Here is a 20,544-nt window from a genome sequence, read left to right on the forward strand (position 1 = left end):
TAAATGTGATATCATGGCCACATTCCTTAGAAAGCTCACACTCAGGTGTCAGGGTGGAGGGTGTGTTGATAAATAGCCCCCAAGCCAGGAAAGAGACATAGGAAGAAGTTACATGGTTATAATTAGTTATTATATATATGACATGTATGTTATCTACCCTGATTCTATCCTGAACAATCTGAAGTAAACTGGGTAGATTTATTATTTAGAATTTCATGGGGCGCTTGGGTGGCTCAGTCGGTTAAGTGTCCGACTTCAACTCAGGTCACGATCTCGTGATCCATGAGTTCGAGCCCTGCGTCAGGTTCTGGGCTGACGGCTCAGAGCCTGGAGCCTGCTTCAGATTCTGTGTCTCCCTCTCTCTCTGCCCCTCCCCCGTTCATGCTCTGTCTCTCTCTGTCTCAAAAATAAAATAAACATTAAAAAAAAACAAATTAGAATTTCTTCTAACCTGAAGATCTACAGCTCTGGCATAAATCTAGGTAACTTATTTGAGCTGAGATCTTCTGCCTTAAGTAGCTATCAACAATAGTAACATGATAATGTGTTTTAATGTCCACTGGCCTGTTGGATCTTCAGTTCACAACCACTGTCATTGCTGGATAAGACAGAGGGACGTCCATACGGTTCACAGGAACTCTCACAAAATAGATGTGTGCCGATTGTCGTTGACCTGGTTGTGGTCAATCAAGCCAAGCCAAATGGAATGGTCAGGGAAGGGTGTATGGAGAAGGGGAGAACATAGAATGGCAAAGGTGTCCCAGGTGGGATGAATGCTATACATAAGGGCCAAAGATAGGAGGCAGGCGGTCCAGATAAAGGAAAAGGAGATGTCTCCCTCTGGCTCTGTGAGGGCCAGCACCCGCCAGCTCAGGGAGAGCCCTGACTATGCTATTCTAGGCATTTCTCCTTAGGTGGAAACCCAGAACCCTGGCTCATGGCAATCTGCCAGCACCTGCTGCTTTTTTTTTTTTTTTTTTCCCTTAATTTTTAATTTTATTTGGGGGGGGGGTGGCAGAGACAGGGGGAGAGAGAATTTCAAGTGGGCTCTGTGCTGATAGCACAGCGCCCGATGTGGGACTTGATCCCATGACCCTGGGATCATGACCTGAGCCAAAATCAAGAGTCAGACGCTCAACCAACAGAACCACCCAGGCGCCCCAGCACCTGCTTCGTAAACCATAACCTTGAAAGGATGGACTCGGAGAATTCTCAGATTCTTCATCGCATCTATTGATGGGAAACATTCTTTATGTTTCACTTAAAAATCTATCTTGGTATTTTGACTGTTTCTCTTTTTCTTAATTCTCTTGCTGTCTTTTTCACATACTTCCCTTACCACCTGCTCCCCCTCCTTCCAGTTTAAGACTCATTCATGGTCTATCCAGTCTTAGTTCTTCCACGTTCTGTTGCCTCTTTCCCAAAAATCTGAACCCCATGCAAGCTCACTTTTCTGAGGACAGTACTTTTGAGGAGGACCTGTAGACACCCAGTGAAATAAGAAACTAGAACTAATACATAGAACTGTAGGCAAACTGATTCTGTGTGACAATAAAGAAGGAAGTGTTCAGGTAGCCAAGAGAGGGTTGGATGTGATGACCTTTGAGGTCCCTTGAACTATGAGAATATAGACTTCTTTCCAACCACAAGAACTGTCCAACTATGGAATGGGTCTCTGAGGTCACACCTCATTCTTGAACATGAGGCAGTAGGGCCTACGTGGCCAGCATTAGTATAAAGAGATATCTGAGGTGTTGGGACCGAGTCCGGACTCAAGGGACCGAGTCCGAATCAGACGCTCTGTGATCAGCTTGGCCCCAGAGTAACACTGGCTTATGATGCCTAATGCTCGACCTCATCCATAGGAGCAAAAGATGGATAGTTACCGTCCTTAAGGGGCCAGTTGATTCCATTATGCAAACCTGAGTTGTGGGGACAGGTCAAGTTCCTGGCTCTACTGAAGCCATATTTTTGGCAGAAGATAGGTATCTGACGATGGGCTTGGAAAAGGGAAGAAGAGGTGGAGGAAGCTGTCACAGAGGCGTTACTCTCCTCTTCGTCCAGCAAAGGAGCATGGAGGCCAGCTTCTCCTTCCCTCAAGGGAGTCCAGCTCAACTCAGTGCCTCCATGTAGAGTGGGGTCCTGAGGAAGGAAGGGTCACAGTCACTCTGTTGTCTCCTGCAGCCCCTCTGTCCCAAGGAGCTCTGGCACTTTGTTCACCAGTGCTATGGGAATGAATTGGGCCTTACCAGTGACGACGAGGACTACGTGCCCCCCGATGACGACTTCAACACTATGGGGTGAGAAGGCAGAGGGCAGCTTCTCCAAGAGGGACTGGGATGGTGGGGACAGCCTTCCCGGGGAGTGATGTCTAAGTGAGGCCCTGATGGAAGTGAGGGGGTCAACCATGAGCTTACCTGTGGGAGACTTTCCCAGGCAGAGAGAAAAGCAAGCGGGTGGGTGGAATGGACAAAGCACAAGCGGGAAGAGGTGAGGCCAAGGGCCAGATTCTAAAGGCCTTTTGGCCAACTTGATGATTGGCTCTCACTCAGAGTGGGACGGGAAGTCCTGGGAAGGCTTTGAGTAGGTAATTGATAACTGACTTAACATTTTAATAGCATCACTCTGGCTCCTGGGTTGAAAATAGATCAGTGAGGAGCAAGAGCAGACAGGCTAAGAGGCTTGAATAATTTAGATCATTTAGATGAGAGGTGAAGGTGGTTTGGACCAGGAGGGTAGCAGTAAAAATGGCAGCAAGTGGTTAGTTTCTGAATATATTTTTGAAAGTAGAACCGGATACATTTTGAAGGATTTGCTGACAGATTGGAAAGGAACCAAAAATGGCTTTAAGGTTTTCTTGGATTTACCAACTGGAAGACTAGAGAAGTTCCAAACCGAGATGGACAATACTATAGACCAGATTTGGGGGAGAAGATCAGGCAGGTTGGGTCTCAGAGGACTGTTAGCCAGGTGGAGATGTCACATAGACATTTGTGTTTGTGAGTGTGGAGTTCACGAGGGAAGTCTGGGCGAGGGACGTAAATTAGGGAATTATGAGTGGATAGCCGTGAGATTGGCTGAAGCCACCAAGTGGCTGAATGAACATGAGAAAAGAAGTTCAGGGACTCAGCTTGGGGACACTCAACAAGAAGGAGAAGCAACAAGAGAAATCCTAGAAGAACAGCCAGCCAGGCAGGAGGAAGACTGGGAGACCTGGCATCCTAGAGGCCAAGGGAAGGAGGCTTTAGGGAGAAGGCAGCATCGTTGTATCTCATGCTGTCGATGGATTGAGAAAGATGGGAATGTGGGTAGGTGGGGGCCCAGTGGTGGTGTGTGAGGCACCGAGCAGCAGAAGGCCAGAAAAGAGCACCGAACGTGTCGAAGGTAGACCTGGGCTCAGGTAGGATTTCCGACATTTAGTGGTAGTTATCACTTAATCTCTGTGAACATCTGTCTATTTGATTATCTTTAGGAGGCACGTAATAGATTACTCAAGAGCTGTCATGCATCCAGATGGGGCGATAGGTAAAGTTTAAGATGTTGGTGACGGTGATGATTGCTCCCTTGGGAAAGGCTACAGTGACGTCCCTGAAGTGTCCCTACAAGGACACCCACCTCTACCTCAAGGAGGGTTTCCCTTCAGGCGTCCAAGGCAAAGAAGTTCACTAGTTAGGATACAGAATCTGGACATTATCAACAAAAGGCCCTCGTGTCCGGGGTCTCATCCTCATCACTGTGTGGGAAATAAAATGTGTGTTCAGAGACCGGTTATTTCATTCAAAGGGTCAGGTTGGGATGAGATGGGATGCCAGTGGGCGAAAGATAGTTTAAGACACATAATGGTCGTATTTAGGAATGGTTAAATCTAAGAAAAGGTGACTTTGGAGCCAGACATTGTACATGGGGCTGGGGGTGCAGGGTGGGGAGAAGGCGCCAGGAGAACAGTGTAGCAGGGGGGTGGTGTTTTGAGGAAGATCATTCACAAAGCAAAGAAGCAAGAAAGCCGATAGTTTGGGATGGGGTGGACAGATCTGGGGCTCTTAGAATAGTTGGTGGTCTTGGCAACAAGGTTAACAAGAATGTATGGTGTCCTCTCTCAGCTACTGTGAGGAGATCCCCGTGGAAGAGAATGAAGTGAATGACAGCTCGTCGAAAAGCAGCATCGAGACCAAGCCAGATGCCAGTCCTCAGCTACCCAAGAAATCCATCACCAACAGCACGCTGACATCCACAGGGAGCAGCGAAGCCCCCGTGTCGGTATGGGCAGTAAGACCTTTCTTCCTCCCCCAATCCAGTGGCCAGTGTTTCCCAGCTGAGCTAACTTCACAGGACCCCAGCCTGGGGAGTGGGCAGAAGGGAGGTTGGTTACCCTGTGGTCAGTTTATTCACGGAGGCATCCTAGAGCCGGTGGGCTCTCTGTTCTAACAGCATAGTCCCAGGATCCAGAGCCGGGTTCTCGGTGCCTTGAATATAAGATTTTGTTTGCTTTCTGAGTGGATAAAAACCATTCCAAGTTCACTGATGTGGGCTTCACTCCCGGTGGAGTGTTCCAGATCAGCCCCTCTGTGGAGAATTATCCCAGGTTTTGTGTGTGTGTGTGTATGTGTGTGTGTGTGTGTGTGTGTGTGTGTGTGTTTACTGCCTTGATCTGAGGTCAAAATCATGTATGAATCTGGGACTATATACCTCTTTCCTTTTCATTCAATAATTAGTTTTTGAGTTCCTAGTGTATATACACTCCGATTTAATTTTCTCTTTGTGAAAGAGAGAAAAATGTGTTCAGAAGAAAGACCTTTATTCTCTGAGACTTGGTTACAGAGGGGATGGAAACCTGATGAAGGAAGTGTCAGGTGGCTGGCAGGTAGAAGAATGGGTGGGGTTTCTTGGAAAGGATTCCCTGAGAGGGGGGCCTCCTGTTCCACTGGCGTAGGGGTCAGGCAGACCACCTGGCCTTGGAATGAAAACGTTATTCGTTTGGTGCCGAATCTCCATTTTCTGTCTCTGAGGTTATCTCAAAAACGGAAAGACCTGTATCTCTTTCCTTCCAAGGCTAAGGGGAGAATAAATTTAAAAACGCCGATGAAGCTTTTGAGCTTCTGAGCAGACGGGTCATAGCCAGAGGCTGGCTGACGTGTTGTCACCTGGCTCCAGGGACAGAGCTGTGCCTGAAGGCACTAACTCTGCTCACTGCTGGGGCTTGGTGTGCTCTTTCATGGTGAGCAAGACAAGGGCAGAACCTTCTTCTGTGTTCTCCCATCTTCCACGGTGGAGCTGGGGAAAACCCCTGGAGTGTGACTCCAGCCCAGCTCCTGAGCAGCTGTGTTGTGAACGTGAGCGCTCCCCAGACTGGGGAAATCTCCCTTTGGAGACCCCCCAGCAGGTTGCCCCTGTCGGGTGACGGCTTCGTCCCCACTCTAGTTTGATGGCTTGCCCCTGGAGGAGGAGGTGCTGGATGGCGATGGGTCCCTGGAGAAGGAGCTTGCCATTGACAACATCATCGGGGAGAAGATGGAGATCATCGCACCCGTGACCTCCCCTTCGCTGGACTTCAATGACAACGAGGACATCCCCACCGAGCTCAGTGACTCTTCCGACACCCATGATGAAGGTGGGCATTGGAAAATGGGTGTGCAGTGTGGCCCTTCCTCTCTCCATTTTGAAGGCTAATGGGATGTCGTGTAGGAAGGCTGGAGTCCGTGTCTGGGCTTCCAGTGGAAGGGCGGGTGGGTAACAGAGCCTTTTTTTTTTTTTTTTTTTTTTTTTTAATTTCATTTGTTATTAACATACATTTTTCAGGGTAGTCACTGCAGGATCCATGTTATGCCATATTTGTCTTTCTTCACTCAATGGATAATGCTTTGTCATGCCATCCCGTCTTGTCACTAAGTGTACCCCCCGTTGCCTTGTTCGTTGCCCATAGAGATGCGATGCAGGGCAGTGTATATGCCACAGCAAAGTGCCAGTCAGCTGCTTCCTGGAAATAATCAGATTTTTTTTTTTTAATGTTTGTTTATTTTTGAGCGAGACAGAACATGAGCGGGGGAGGGCAGAGAGAAAGGGAGACACAGAATCCGAAGCAGGCTCCAGGCTCCGAGCTGTCGGCATAGCCCCCGATGCGGTGCTCGACCTCGAACTCACAAACCATGAGATCGTGACCTGAGCTGAAGTCGGACGCTTAACCGACTGAGCCACCCAGGTGCCCCTGGAAATAATCAGATTTTATTAGAACCTTGCTTTAGTGACTCCAGCATTGGGCTTTCAGACCAGGCTACAAGGAAAGGTATTGCTGGGTCACTCGGACTCCAGAGTCTGCCTTTCTCTCCAGTACTTCTAGGTAGTATTTCTTACCTCATTCCTGCACAGGGTTAGCTTCTAGGACCTAGCTTGGGAATGTTTTGCTTCTGACATTCCAGGGCTAGAAGCCAAATTGTCAGTCTTCATGAAATTGGCTGATCCACTGAACTGGTGGTAGGCTTGACTAGTAAGTGTATGTGGACGGTGCTCATCTGAACATCTGTGGACAGTCCCTCCTGTGGTCACCCCGAGTGTCTTTCTCTCCCCTGCCTGGTTTCCCTACTCCATCTAGGATGCAGGGCCAGTGCAAATGACTGCACGGGTTGGGTACCGCATAGCAGCCAGGGCGCCAGTCACGTAAACTCAGACATGACCACTCCCATAGTGCTTGTCTTGTGCAGTCATGGGCCCTGTGTGACCCTTCTGAGCCACAGGGGTGCCAGCAATGGCAGCATCGTGCCTGAGATCACATACCAGCCTCCGTAGGTGCGGCAGTTAGGGACTGTGGGGTGCCGAGGGCTTTAGCAGCACGCCTGCACCCTCAGGAACATTCTCCCGGAGCAAATAGAGACCGGAGAAAGGTGGAGGGTGTGGAAATCCTGGGGGAAACATCGCAGTGCCTTATGGAAGCGGAGCAGGGCTTGTATGGTTAAGAGATCACGGCCCTGCAGACCAGCCCAGCCTTAGAAGCTTTTATATAAACAGGTTATTCCAGATGAATCCATGTCCCTTTAACGCACTTGTGCCATGGTTACAATGCCTTTTATCGTCTCTCGTGGTTAACTTACAGGCTCTGGATAACTGGTAACTTTGAGGTTATCAGTTCAGCTCAGGAAGTGAGATCTGAGTTTTAGTCTAAGATCACCTTGATTAGGAAAGAAGCCTTGAAAACAGAAGAGCCGATAGCACATTTCCATACTCTTTGTCAAGCGAGGCCGAATAGAACGCCAGTTAGAGTAAGTTTGTGCACGCGGGCGAAGGAGGAGACAGGGCAGAGGTGAGGTCATTAACCACTACCCACCCCGGCCGCCCTTGACCCTTGGTAAGGCCACATAAGCCATAGAGACGTAACTGCTCTGGGGGCGTCCCTGGGGCCGTCCGCCCCTCTGCCTTCACTCTCCGTGGCTCTTCGGTGCAGGGGAGGTCCAGGCCTTCTACGAGGACCTGAGTGGCCGGCAGTACGTGAATGAAGTCTTCAACTTCAGTGTGGACAAGCTCTATGACCTGCTGTTCACCGACTCGCCCTTCCAGCGGGACTTCATGGAGCAACGGCGATTCTCCGGTCAGTCCTTCCGGGGCCGGTGCCTCCCGTCCCTTCCCTCTTGGCCACACTTCTTTCTTTTCTCCCCAAGCTCCTTCCTGTTCCAGGCCACCCAATTGCCCGGGGCACCCCCTTTCCGGCTCCCCCAGGGCCCTGCTGGTTGCTCTCCCCCCGCCCCAGCACTCAGTGCCAGGCCCCGGAGGCTCACCAGCGGGCAAGACCTCCCGGAGTCCACCATCTAACAAAGAGTAGCCGCGACCCTTTCCCAGTAGGCACCCATGGTGTGCCAGGCACATGACGTTATCTCGTGTGACCCTCGGATCTGCCACGTGTGCGAGCACTGCGATCCCCGGGGTACCGAGGAGGAAACCAGAATTCAGACAGTTCTTGCTTGCCCGGGGCCACGCAGCCAAGTAGAGCCCGAGCCAGGATTCAAACCTAGGACTCTCTGCGTTCCTGCTTGTGTACCTGCGCGCTCCTGTCTCCTCCCCTTGCCCCTGTTCTGCTCCCCAGCAGGCGTGTGGCTCTGGCCCAGCAGAGCTACTAGGCATCTGAGTCTGTGAAAGAGCATCTAGAGCGTAGCCCTCTGCCAGGAGGAGAGGGCATGCTGCGGGCACGGGGAGGACACGCCTTAGAGGAGAGGGCTTGTTCCCAAGGATCCCAGGCCCTCGTCACAGTGGCTCCAGTGTTGCCGGCACCCCCGCAGGTGGCCCCGAGACTGCCTGTCCCAGCCCCAGGAACAATCAGCATTCTGGAGCCCTGTGCAGAATTTCGGCAATGCTACAATGAGCCTCTTTCTGCTTCGACTCCCCCTCCTCCCCTCCTCCTCTCCGGGCCCTCAGGCTCCCACTGGCTTCCTTTTGGGGGTCAGTCGGCAGTCAGTACAGTCAAGAGTTCAGTTGGAGGGGAAATTCGGATATGGTGAGGGCATGCCTCTTTCCCTCCCTCATCCCAGGGCTCTTCTCCACCCTCAGATATCATCTTCCATCCATGGAAGAAGGAAGAGAATGGCAACCAGAGCCGAGTGATTCTCTATACCATCACCCTCACCAACCCTCTGGCTCCTAAAACTGCCACTGTCAGGGAGACACAGGTGAGTTGAGGGCGGGGGCACCGAAGAGCGGCAGGAAGAAGGATCAGGGCTAGTACGCCAGGAAGAAGTTCCCGGGTTGCAAGCGTCGTCTAGCCCTGAGGTGGGAACACCTAACGTCCTCCCATTCCCAGTGTTTCTGGGTCCTCCGCCCAGAAGTGTGCGGTGGGCAGGGGAGATGCTTCCCTTCCTTGCTTCTCTTTAGCGATGTCCGGTGGACCCTTCTCCCCACAGACCATGTACAAGGCGAGCCAGGAGAGTGAATGTTACGTGATAGACGCCGAGGTCCTCACGCACGACGTGCCCTACCACGACTACTTCTACACCATCAATCGCTACACCCTCACCCGCGTGGCTCGGAACAAGAGTCGACTCAGGTGTGGCGTCTGGAGGGCCTGAGCGGGTTCACAGGAAGTCCCTGGTGTGCACGGATGTCCTCGCTCATGCAGTGGCAATAAAACGGGTGTTTGGTGAAAGGCTACAGGGAGCCCTCTTGGGAATCGGGACGTTCTGCACACCCACGTCTCAAAGGGGCCTGCACCTTTCTCTTCCTCCTCTTTAAAAAACAGTTTTTGGGAGGGTGTCTGTGCTGCTGTCTGCGTTTATCTAAACCTCCCTCCTTCCTTCCTTTATTACCCCCCCGCCGCCCCCTCGTACCTCCTGTCCCCTCCATCCTTCGCCCCCGCACAGTGTCTAGGCTTCTCCCTTCCAGCTTCTTTGGAGAGTTTCCTGACTAGACGTTCTTTCTATTCAGTTCACACAGAGGCAGCTTGTTGACCTCAGATAAACCTCTGTAGAAAGGCGCCCGCCTGTAACCCCCTGAACACTTCTCGGGGGACAGGGTGAGGTGGCTCGCAAGCGTAGGCATGCTGACGTCAGGCCAGGGCGTCCCTGAGGACGGTTGGGGGGAGAGGAGGGCAGGCAGCCGTAAAAATAGGAGCATAGGGGTGCCCAGGTGGCTCAGTCAGTTAAGCGTCCAACTCTTGATTTCAGCTCAGGTCATGATTTCACAGTTTGTGGGATCAAGCCCTGCCGTGTCGGGCTCTGTGCTGACAGCCTGGAGCCTGCTTGAGATTCTCTCTCTCCCTCTCTCTCTCTGCCCCTCCCGTGTATGTGCGTACGTGCTCTCTCTCTCTCTCTCAAGATAAATAAACATTAAAAAGACAGGAGCCCTGTTTCAGAGCCGCTGTGTAGGAGTGGAAGGGGATAGTATGCAAGCAGAGAGACCGGTGACTAGGAGGGAGAATATTTGGAAAAAAGCAAGAGCTGGCAAGGTCAAGGTGGGGAGGCAAGAGCCAGGGCTGGTAGCAGATCATGCTCTGAAAGGTGGGAATGATGGAACCCTAGAGCCTGATATGAACTTGAAAGTGTCTGCAGAAAGCAAAAAGGACCCCCATGGCTGGCTGGCACCATCTGGAGGAGACAGCGTGGTGTCACAATAGAGCTATGGGCTTGGAGTCGAGAGCCCTGTTGTTAGCCTTCGGTCCGCCAGACTAGTCTAGAACTCCCGTTGTCTCACCTGCAAAGTGAGGATAGAGCCACCAGTTCCACTGATCTCCAAAGGCGGCCAGGGAGACCACATGGCGTGGTGGGTGTGGTGTGAAGGGACTTTTCACCTCGTAAAGTGCGGCACAAATGCGAAGCCGCTTTGGACTTAAACCTGAAATCGCTTCTCGGCCTTTTGGCTAAGATCAAGTGTGGACTTAAACCTGAATTTCTTTTTGCATGGCAGGGGAGGGTCTGCCCAGGAAATGGCTGATCGCGTTTCTGGCTTTTCCCTCAGGGTCTCCACAGAGCTGCGCTATCGAAAACAGCCCTGGGGGTTAGTGAAGACCTTCATCGAGAAGAACTTCTGGAGTGGGCTGGAGGACTACTTCCGCCACCTGGGTGAGCATGCGCTGTAGCCATCGGTGCTGCTTGAACTGCATCCGGCCGCCACCATCCAGGGGACCAGGAGACGTGGAGAGTGGAGGGAGGGCAGACCGAGATGGGGAAGGAGTATCATGGGGTCCCTAAGTCCGCCCCAGAAATGGATACAGAATTGGGCATGTATGGGAACGTGTGCATTTTCCAAGAGATTCTGTCTGTAACTTTTACGGGATCTGTGACTTTCCCATCTGATTACACCGGTGGTAATTCAGTTATGGAGAGGAAATAAAAGCCTGTGAATGCTTCCATTAGGAAATGGGGTATGCCCCAAGTTGTGCACATGAGGGTGCAGATCCTGGGGACCTAGGTCTACAAAATGTTGAGCAACCCTGAAGAGGGGTTGGGGTGGGGCTGAATCCCAGCTTCCTGAGACCCGTGGCCATCCCCGAGGGACCCCCGCCCTCGCATTCAGTGTCCCAGAGTACAGTATGGGAAGATGGCTCTCTCAGCTAGGAGCAGACAGCTGTTTCTGGAGGCCAGTGTGTCGAGCTGGAGGTATAGGCAGATGGCCTTTCGTCTGTGACAGAGAGCGAGCTGACCAAAACGGAGAGCACCTACCTGGCTGAGATGCACAGACAGTCTCCCAAAGAGAAGGCCAGCAAGCCCCCAACAGTACGGAGGAGGAAGCGCCCCCATGCTCACCTGCGGGTGCCTCACCTGGAAGAGGTGATGAGCCCCGTCACCACACCCACTGATGAAGATGTGGGCCACAGGATCAAACACGTGGCAGGTGCGTGCCAGGTGGGAGTGGGGGCGTGGCTCAGGGCTTTGACCCAGAGCCGTGTGCCCAGGCCGAGGCGTACGCGTGCACACGCTCCTTTTGCATCCTCGGGTATAGATTGTGTATGATTTGCACACGACTCCTTAAATTTCAGCCTCCGGATCCTCTACCTATTTCCCTTTGCCCTTTAATGTCCTCAGTCCCTGCTGAACCCACGTGTGGGGTCTGCTGAATAGACGTGACCTGAACTCCGTGTCCCTGTGGATAGACTCAAATGTGCAGCTTCCAAACTTGGGGCAAATGCACCAGGGACAAGCCCCAGTGCAGACGCCAGAGATGACCTCATAACCTGAATGTCAGAGAGCCCAAGGCAGCCCCCCTCCCCTGGCCCCCACAGGCCCACTAAGGACCTGCCCTACCGGACGGCGGACTCCCTTGACCTGTCTCCCCCTTGCATCCAGCGTGCACAACCTCATGTCTTCTCAGCCATGGCGACATGCAGCCATAAGAAGCCTTAGGACGGCTAATCTGGCAGTTTTTAGGCTATGCTTCGCACAGCCGTGGGCGTTCCTCAGGATGGGGACAGGAGAGGAGGAAAGAGCCAGCCTTCCACGTCCCTCCCCTCAGTCTCAACCGGAGCACCCCGCCTTAGGTGTTTTATACGTAGGATTTCTGACCAGCACGGCGTTTGAATAAACTGAGTCTCAGGCACTGAGACTTGCTCAGCATCTCATAGCGGGTTATAAATAAAGCGAGGGGGGAGAGCGGTCTCTAGTCCTCGCCGCGGGCTGTTGCCTGAGCCGTGGCTAAGCTGTGGGCACTTTGTCCCGCCCCTGCGTGTCCCAGTTACATAAGGCTGTTGAGTTTCCCATGCGTTTGGTGACTTTAATGTCCGCGTTGCTGGGCCCACCCCAGACCTTGCCCTCGAGGAGTTTCCCTTGTACTTTTGTGGAGGCCGGGTGTATCTATCCTGTCATCATGACGGCGCCACGGACGTTGTCCTTCATCCCCTGAGGCTCTGTGCGTGACCGCCGTCAGAGCAGCCAGCGGACTTGAGCGCCACAATGGTGACGGCGTCTTTACTCTCCCCCACAGGTTCCACGCAGACACGGCATGTCCCCGAGGACACCCCTAACGGCTTCCACCTGCAGAGTGTGTCCAAGCTGCTGCTGGTTATCAGCTGTGTGTAAGGGATTCCAGGCTCTTCCCCAACCTGCCCTCCCTGCCTGCTGGCCCCTCAGGCGTATGAGCACCCCCACACCACAGCCCTGCTTCTTCTTTGTCCTCTAGGCTTCTTCCTTCAGATCAGTCGCTCTGTCCGTCATTCCTTGCCTCTTTGCTTCTTTTTCTCTGTTTTATTTAGCATTTGCTGTAAGCTAGGCCTTCGGGATTGAGCAGGGGATTCTCTGCATCCATGCCCTTAGGAACTCAGTTTCAAGGGGATAGGACAGGCAGCAAATTCAGAATTACCGCACCGTTGGGAAAATACTAACGTAGAGATGCTACACAGCGTCTTCGGAGCCCATTCGTTCATTTGGGAGGGATGTTCTGTGGCTCTGCTGTGTGCCAGGTGCAAGGACCATGCACTCCTGGGCCCCCACTTTGGCGGGAGAGCCAGACAAAATCAATGACTACAGTCCAGAAAGGCGTATGCTTATGTTCATGTAAATAATTTATAATAGTGCCATAATGTTATGAAACGGTAGGCTCAGTGCCATTCACAGAAGGATGCTGGGCAGGGAGAGAGGGCATGGAAAGAATGCGGGTGTAGGGTGGGGAGAGCACAGCTGTCTGCAATTTAGTAAGCCCGCAGCCCGCCCCAGACGCCCCTGCATCCCTGTGAGCGCGGGGTGCCTGAGACAGCCGAGTGCTGACCGCTCGCGCTCTGTTCACCTGGTGCCTCTACCCCCGCCTTTCCTGGGGGTTAGGCTGTGCCGTGAGCTTACGGGGGCACAGCTGGTGAGGGGTGTGGGGGCTGCCTAGACGCAGGCCCTGCCAGTCATGCACCAGGCACTAGCCTGCCTCCAGATCTTCCTTGTTATGACACCCCCTCCTCCCTCCTTCAACCCCCCACTAAAGTGTTTTCAGAGAGGCAGAAGCAGGGGCACAGCCCAGCCATGAGGGAACACTGAAGGAGGCCCTGGAGTGACATGGTTTGTTTTGCCCTTTTTTTTTTTTTTTTTCCAAAATGTTTATTTATTTATTTTAGAGAGAGAGAGAGAGAGAACAAGCAGGGGAGGGGCAGAGAGAGCAGGAGAGAGAATCCCAAGCAGCCACCGCACTGTCAGCGCAGAGCCCGACGTGGGGATCAGTCCCACAACCGTGAGATCATGACCTGAGCTAAAATCGAGAGTCAGACGCTAACCGACTGAGCCACCCAGACACCCCACTTTTGCATTTTTTAAAAAAGTCACTGTGACAGCCATGCGCGGAAGCCTAGAGAAGGAAGGGCTGGAGGCGGGCAGGCCAGTCAGAGTAAGTGGCAGTGACGTAGGTGAGCGTGACTGTCCGGCAGGCGAGCGATTGGGGCTGACAGGTCCTGCAGGGGGAAGACCCGTTAGCCACGTGGTTGGGTAGCCGAAGAAGAGGAATGACCGCAGCGAGCACCCGTAGATGGTTGTGTCATTAACAGAACAGGCACAGGGTTGTCAGAGAAGCTGCTCTGTGTGTCTTGAGTATCCGCGTGTGTCTTGAGCTGCCGAAGGTTATATCCAGGCGGAGGTGACAGGTACTTGCTGAAGCGGACCTGGAGCGAGGCAGAGAAGCATGGGTCACGGATGCTGGTTTAGTCAGCAGTGGCATGAAAACCGTGGGTGTGGATGAGACCATCCTCCGAGGACAGCGGGGTGGGTGGGGGCGAGAAAGAGCAGGGCTGCAGACAAGGCCCCTGTGAGGAATGTGAGGCAGGCTCTCTGCTAACCTTAACTGAGTATGTAACAAAAGTAGATGGAAAATTATTCTGTGAGTGGCCTAAGAAGCCAAGTTATTTTCACAAAATCAAATGCAGGGATGTGTCCGGATGGCTCAGATCAGTTACGCAGCCGTCCGTTGGTTTCGGCTCAGGACATGGTCTCATGGTTTATGAGTTCGAGCCCCATGTCAGGCTCTGCGCTGACAATGCGGAACCTGCTTGGGATTCTCTCTCCATCTGTCTCTGTCCCTCCCTGCTTGTTCGTGTTCTCTCTCTCTCTCTCTCTCTCTCTCTCTCTCAAAATAAATAAATAAATCCTAGAAAAAGTCAAATGCAAAGACAGCCGTAAGACCAGTAAAATTCACATTTAGCAGCATCCATTTGACGTGATTCGTACTGTTCTGTAAAGTCTCTCCTGGTTGGGTTTGGGAGATAGAAAACTTTAACCTCAGGTAAGTTCCCTGAGCTTTTTCTGCATGTTGACTTATTTAAGTAGGCCTGCTCTTAATTAAGTACTTATTTAAGTAGGCCTGCTCTCCTCAGTCAGTGGTATAGCATGGCATTAACTAACTTTGGGGCTTTATTAGTTTGGGATAATCAGACCTCACCTTTCAACACCAGGGGGCTCAGGCGAGGGATCTGCTGACAATGTGCATGTGGAATGGACCTGTGTCGCACAGACCACCCTGCGTCTGGCAGGACCGCACCGCCGTTCGCCTGCCTCGAGGCAGCTCGGCTCTCCCTCCTCTTTTCTCCGTTTAGACTACTGCAGGACCCTCCCTCAGCATGCAGGGGTGTCCCTGGACCTTCACTGAGCACAGGCAGGATTATACTAAACACAGACCCAAATGCAGGAGCTGAGATTGTGTGCGGCACATGCCGAAGAGGTGGGCATTCCGATCTCCTCTGGCGTGTGCTGATACAATTAAAGACGGTATCGGTTGAGAGTCAACGCAATATTTAGAGATTCTTCTGGAGAACTCACAGAGCCCCGAGAACACGGCCCGGTAGGGTCAGGCATTTACAGCTGCCAGCTCCAGGAATACTACCTTCCATGCAGAGAACAGCACAGTATCTCTCTCTCTCTCTCTCTCTCTCTCTCTCTCTCTCTCTCTCTCTCTCACACACACTCTCACACACACACGCGCGCACACACACACACACACACACTTCGAAAGGTCAAAGGCATAGTGTCGGATTTTCTTTGTTGGTCCTTTTCCATCTTTCACTCTGTCTTCCCGGGATGCCATCTTCCCTTTTCCTGTGTGTATCCTGATCTGGGCCTGTACCTCCTCTAACAATAAAACCGCCCTTCATCGAGGGCTTCCTGGGTGCAGGGTGCTTTATGTCCACTTTGACCCATGCATGTCACAGCTCTAGCACGGTAGGCACCGTCCCTGTTGAGGAAGGGGGTTCGGAGAAGCTAGGGAACTTCATCAGAAGTTAAGAACCTTGAAGCGGCAGGCCGGGATCGTTCCCAGTTCCGTGTGTCTCTCGGTCCCCTTGCTACCCAGGTCTTCATCTCTCTATTCCGTGACTTGTGTCCTAAGATGATCTTAATGGCAGCCAATGACACCGAGGGAAGAAGAGAATGTCCCCATTCTCTCGGTGGCTCTCTGTCCCCCCGGATCCTCCTTACCACCTCCCTGTCTCTGACCAGTTCCGGCCCAGACCGGGGAGCCTCGTGACCCCAGCTGGGACTGGGCAGGTGCCAGGAGGAGACTGCCCTTTTTAAGGCATCCCGCTAACACCTGTGACGTGGATCAGGCAGATGCTCCACAGTTTGACCTTCTGTTGTGCCTCAAGTTGGGTGGGTGGGAGGACTTGCCTCGATTTGTCTCCGAAGATCTGTTTGCAGCTGCTCTCTCTGGCTCCTTGCTTGCTGGGCCTCCTCATCCATGGATGCTTGCTTCCGGTGTTTCCTTCCCCCAGCCTCTCAGTTGCTCTCTGGCTTGGTTACAGTGCAGCTCTCCCCGCCCCACCCCCGCACCGGTCTGTTCTAACCTCTGCCTCCTCCCCGTTTTTCCTCCTTGCTCCCATTAGGATCTGTTTCAGGTACTGGCTCTCTGATCACTTCCTTTACCCTTCATCTCTTTTCCTCTCCATCTTACCTCTTCCCCCAGGCACCCAGACTCTGGGTGGCTCTTGCGTGTCTCTCTTTCCCGATGCCTTCACCCACATACCTCCCCATGGCTCTCCTGCTGTGTCCCGGCCCCTCCAGATGAGAGTCTCTCTCTCTCTCTCTCTCTCTCTCTCTCTCTCTCTCTCTCCACCCCCCTTCCTCTCCCTTGCTGCATCCTTCCACCTCACTCACTGCAATGCTTCAGGTGACCAGTGGTTAAGGACAGCAGCTGCCTCTGGGGTGGGGGACATCCCTGGCTTTTAGAGGGAGCATGCATTCTCGATGACGTCTCATGGCCGTTGCTTCCCCCTCCCCCCTCGTCTCTTCCCTAGTCTGGTGCTGCTGGTCATCCTTAACATGATGCTCTTCTATAAACTCTGGATGTTGGAATACACCACCCAGACCCTCACTGCCTGGCAGGGTCTGAGGCTCCAAGAAAGGTAATCCTCGCCTCTTCCCTTTGCCACCACGTTCACCCCACCCGGTACCGTGCCCCAGCTCCTGCCGCCCAGTCTCCTTGGGACTGCCCTGCTGCCCTTGGCCAGTGGGTAACCCCTGGGGATGCATCCGTTGGCAAGCTATGAAAACTGTCCGCGTAGCTTTAGTCTGCTTCAGATCGGGGGCACAGGGGAACCGGGGGGCGTTGAGTGGAGGACAAAGCAGTCTGATGTGACTCTCTGTCCTCTAGGGGTCTGGGAGCACAGGAGAGTCCACTGAGCATAACTCCAGCTGCCAGGGTACCCCTTCTTCTACCCCACAGGTTACCCCAGTCTCAGACAGAATGGGCCCAGCTCTTGGAGTCCCAACAAAAGTACCACGACACTGAGCTCCAAAAATGGAGGGAGATCATCAAATCCTCAGTGATGCTTCTTGACCAGGTGAGATGTCCCCACCTTCTGTCCTTGCCCCCGTCTTCCGGAGATGGAGCTCCTTCCCTGCGCTCTGGGAAGGATCACCATCCCCATCCCCGCCCGCCGGACCTCACTCTCCCATTTCATTCTTACCCTGGGCCATCCGATGTTCTGATTTTAAAGCCATCCTGGGATGGGCTGTTGGAAACACAGGTGCACTCCCCCAAATAATAACAATGAGGTTTGCAGGAAAGTTGTAGGTTGCACGGAAGGACCAATCTTTTTTCTTTTTTGGCAACTCACAGCCATCTGACAGGCATTCAAAGAGAGAACCTCCATTTCACGACGATTTGTCTTCCCACAGGGCCTAATTTTCTAGTTCCTTTTGATGTATGCCATCCCCCCTTCCCCGCCCTGAGCACCACAGAGCCAACACACAACCCCTAATACGTCATTCTTCCCCTGAGGCTGCGCTGCTAGTCTGGGAAAATGGTTGTTGAACTAAGTCATCTTTCCATAACATCTTCTAGTACAGGTGCCTGTATTCCTTCCAAAAACTAGATGCATCTGTTTCAGAAAATCCTGGGGCAAAACCAATAATAAGTTTAGTTTTATCAAGGGCGGGAGCGTCTGACTTCCCCCAGAAGACGTTAACATCTTACACAAAACTGCCATGTAGTTGCCAAGACAGCAAGAAGCTACCTTTGCTCTAAAGACAGTTAAGAAGATAAGAGACTAAGGCTTTGTCTTGTTCCCATTAAAACTTCTGTTCCTAAGGCGTTCCTTATGTTTGGTGACCAGCCAGACTTGAGGTGGAATCCCGACCTTGCCACCAACTAGACCTTGAGCAAGGGACATAATATTACTGACTTACAGTTTCTTCATTTATAAAATGATTATAATTGTAACTTCATGAAATTGCTGTCGGGATTTGATGGCCCATGGGAGACACTCCTTAATAGTAAATCTTATTTCCCCTTCATGGTGTGGTCTTGGCTCTAAATTAAGTAGAGAGAGGGTTTTTTGTTTTTTTTTTTAATTTTTTTTTTCAACGTTTATTTATTTTGGGGACAGAGAGAGACAGAGCATGAACGGGGGAGGGGCAGAGAGAGAGGGAGACACAGAATCGGAAACAGGCTCCAGGCTCCGAGCCATCAGCCCAGAGCCCGACGCGGGGCTCGAACCCACGGACCGCGAGATGGTGACCTGGCTGAAGTCGGACGCTTAACCGACTGCGCCACCCAGGCGCCCCAAGGAGAGAGAGTTTTAATGCAGCTGTCAGGATCCAGCTGAAGGTGTTTTAGGATATCATGTTTAGCTTTAAAGCCATGGATTTTTTTTTTTTTTTTAAAGGTAAACAGCATAGCAGGCATTTCAAAAGACCTGTCCTATCAAGAAGGGTTGATAGAATTAAAGATATGCCCAGGAGAAGGAAAGACGGGGGTGAGGAAAACAGGATAGGTGTTTTGTTTCGTTCCCTTTAAGAGTAGCTTCTAAAAGAATTAATAACAAACCCCCTCTCCCCAAGGAGCAGAGGGGGTACAGAAGAACCGGAGAGAAGAAAGCTGTAGATTAGGCAGAGATCAGAGGATCTGAAAATCCATGACCGTGTGCCACGAAATGTTAATTGCACTGTGTTGTCATAGAGCGGCTTATTCAGGGACTGTATCGAAATGCGTCGTGGTAGGACAAGCCAGTTGGGTTCTGCCACTGAGCTAACCATATTAGTGTGCCTGTTTCTTAAAGGAGGTTAAGAGGAAGAAATTCAGTCAAGGTTAATTCCGTGATATGAGTCACAACTAGAAGCCTACTCAGCTGCCCATTCTCTGCTTGACATGCGGGGTGTATATGCTGTCCAGACACACATGAAACAAAGCGATTACAGAGGAGTCCACTGCAGAGTCCTAGTGAGTGCTTTCCAGGTGGCCAGGAATAAGAAAGAGGATTATGCGCCAGAGAAAGTTTGGATTTGTTCTGGGTCTTACAATGGGTAAGACTGGAATGGGCAAGAGAGACGAGTCCTAGGCGGGGGGAACAACGTGGCAAAACGTACAAAGGTAGAAATACCGAGTGTTAGGGTCAATGGGGAAACCAAATCCAATGAGTAGAAGACAGCCTAGTGTGGTTCCTTATAGCAATTGAATGCTTTGAGGGAATTTTTTTTTTTTAATTTTTTTAATGTTTATTTTTGAGAGAGGAGGGAGAGAGACAGAGCATGAGGAGTAGAGAGAGAAGGAGACCCAGAATCTGAAGCAGGCTGCAGGCTCCGAGCTGTCAGCACAAGAGCCCGCGGGGCTCGAACTCACGAACTGTGAGATCACGACCTGAGCCAAAGTCGGATGCTTAACCCACTGAGCCACCCAGGCACCTTGAGGGAATTCTTTTTTTAAAATTTATTTTTTGAGAGAGAGCGACAAAGCGAGCAGGGGAGGGGCAGAGAGAGAGAGAGGGAGAGAGAGGATCCCAAGCAGGCTCCACACTGTCAGTACGGAAAGGGCTTGAACCCACAAACCATGAGATCATGACCTGAGCTGAAACCAACTAGTCAGATGCTTAACTGACTGAGCCACCCACATGCCCTAACCCTGAGAGAATTCTTCATTCAGCAACACAAGGACTACAGATCACTGAGACACAGTGAACCTCACCCTCGGGGTTCCCAGTGCTAGGCTGGCTGTCCCCCTTCTGCCTGAGACGATGTCCTACCTTGTCTTAGGAGCCCGGCTCCCTTGACCTTGCTGGCATGATAGGGGACTTGCCCTAGGTGGGCGTGGTGGGTGCTGCTGGACAAAGAAGCGCACTGGGGGTGCAAACCCGTAGCTGGGTGGGGTTCCCTGTCTTCCAGATGAAGGACTCTCTCATCAATCTTCAGAACGGCATCAGGTCCCGCGACTACACATCAGGAAGTGAAGAGAAGAGGAACCGCTATCACTGACCAGGCAGGAGCAGGGGTGGCTGCAAGAGGCCTGTGCAATACGTGTACATAGACCATATAAATATATATATATAAATATATATATATACAGAATATAAATATATATATATTATATACAGATTTTAAAAAGAGATAATGCCTATGTACCAGGGAGAAGGAGCCGGACGGCCTCCTGTGCTGGCCGGGCCGAGGGGCCGAGGAGGGCAGGGACCACCTCTCAGCACCGACCTCCCCTGATCCTCCTCCTCCCCATCCCTTCCCCCACCCCCAACCCTTTCCCTCACTGGCCGTCCTTGGCTCTGAGAAGGGAAATGTTGTTGAGCCAAAGTTATGCCTGTGAAGACCCTGGGGTCTCGAAGTCTCAAGGGGGCATTGCTTAAGGTGCTTCATTCCCCAGTCCTCTTTTGATTTGTCTCCAAAATAAAAGAGA

The 20,544-nt window shown here is 52.1% G+C and overlaps 1 protein-coding gene across 21 annotated transcripts in view; it reads left to right on the forward strand.

The window, feature by feature from the left end:
- GRAMD1B (GRAM domain containing 1B) overlaps positions 1 to 20,544 on the forward strand; it is a 246,331-nt gene that overhangs the window by 221,228 nt on the left and 4,559 nt on the right. For 14 of the 21 annotated variants that reach the window (XM_040483360.1, XM_040483347.1, XM_040483350.1 and 11 more), the window contains 13 exons: positions 2,185 to 2,300; positions 4,101 to 4,257; positions 5,419 to 5,608; positions 7,433 to 7,576; positions 8,530 to 8,648; positions 8,880 to 9,022; positions 10,429 to 10,532; positions 11,101 to 11,304; positions 12,391 to 12,481; positions 16,250 to 16,261; positions 16,661 to 16,768; positions 17,017 to 17,206; positions 20,025 to 20,243. In XM_040483360.1, coding sequence (XP_040339294.1) covers positions 2,185 to 2,300; positions 4,101 to 4,257; positions 5,419 to 5,608; positions 7,433 to 7,576; positions 8,530 to 8,648; positions 8,880 to 9,022; positions 10,429 to 10,532; positions 11,101 to 11,304; positions 12,391 to 12,481; positions 16,250 to 16,261; positions 16,661 to 16,768; positions 17,017 to 17,206; positions 20,025 to 20,114 — 1,668 coding nt within the window. In that variant the 3' untranslated portion in view covers positions 20,115 to 20,243. Of the gene's footprint in view, positions 1 to 2,184; positions 2,301 to 4,100; positions 4,258 to 5,418; positions 5,609 to 7,432; positions 7,577 to 8,529; positions 8,649 to 8,879; positions 9,023 to 10,428; positions 10,533 to 11,100; positions 11,305 to 12,390; positions 12,482 to 16,249; positions 16,262 to 16,660; positions 16,769 to 17,016; positions 17,207 to 20,024; positions 20,244 to 20,544 lie in introns of those variants that run through there. The other 7 variants (XM_040483353.1, XM_040483354.1, XM_040483355.1 and 4 more) reach the window with 4 other exon arrangements.

Source organism: Herpailurus yagouaroundi, unplaced genomic scaffold, assembly GCF_014898765.1.
Source record: "Herpailurus yagouaroundi ecotype Mexico unplaced genomic scaffold, PumYag 161, whole genome shotgun sequence".
In the NCBI taxonomy this organism is placed as follows: Eukaryota; Metazoa; Chordata; class Mammalia; order Carnivora; family Felidae; genus Herpailurus; species Herpailurus yagouaroundi.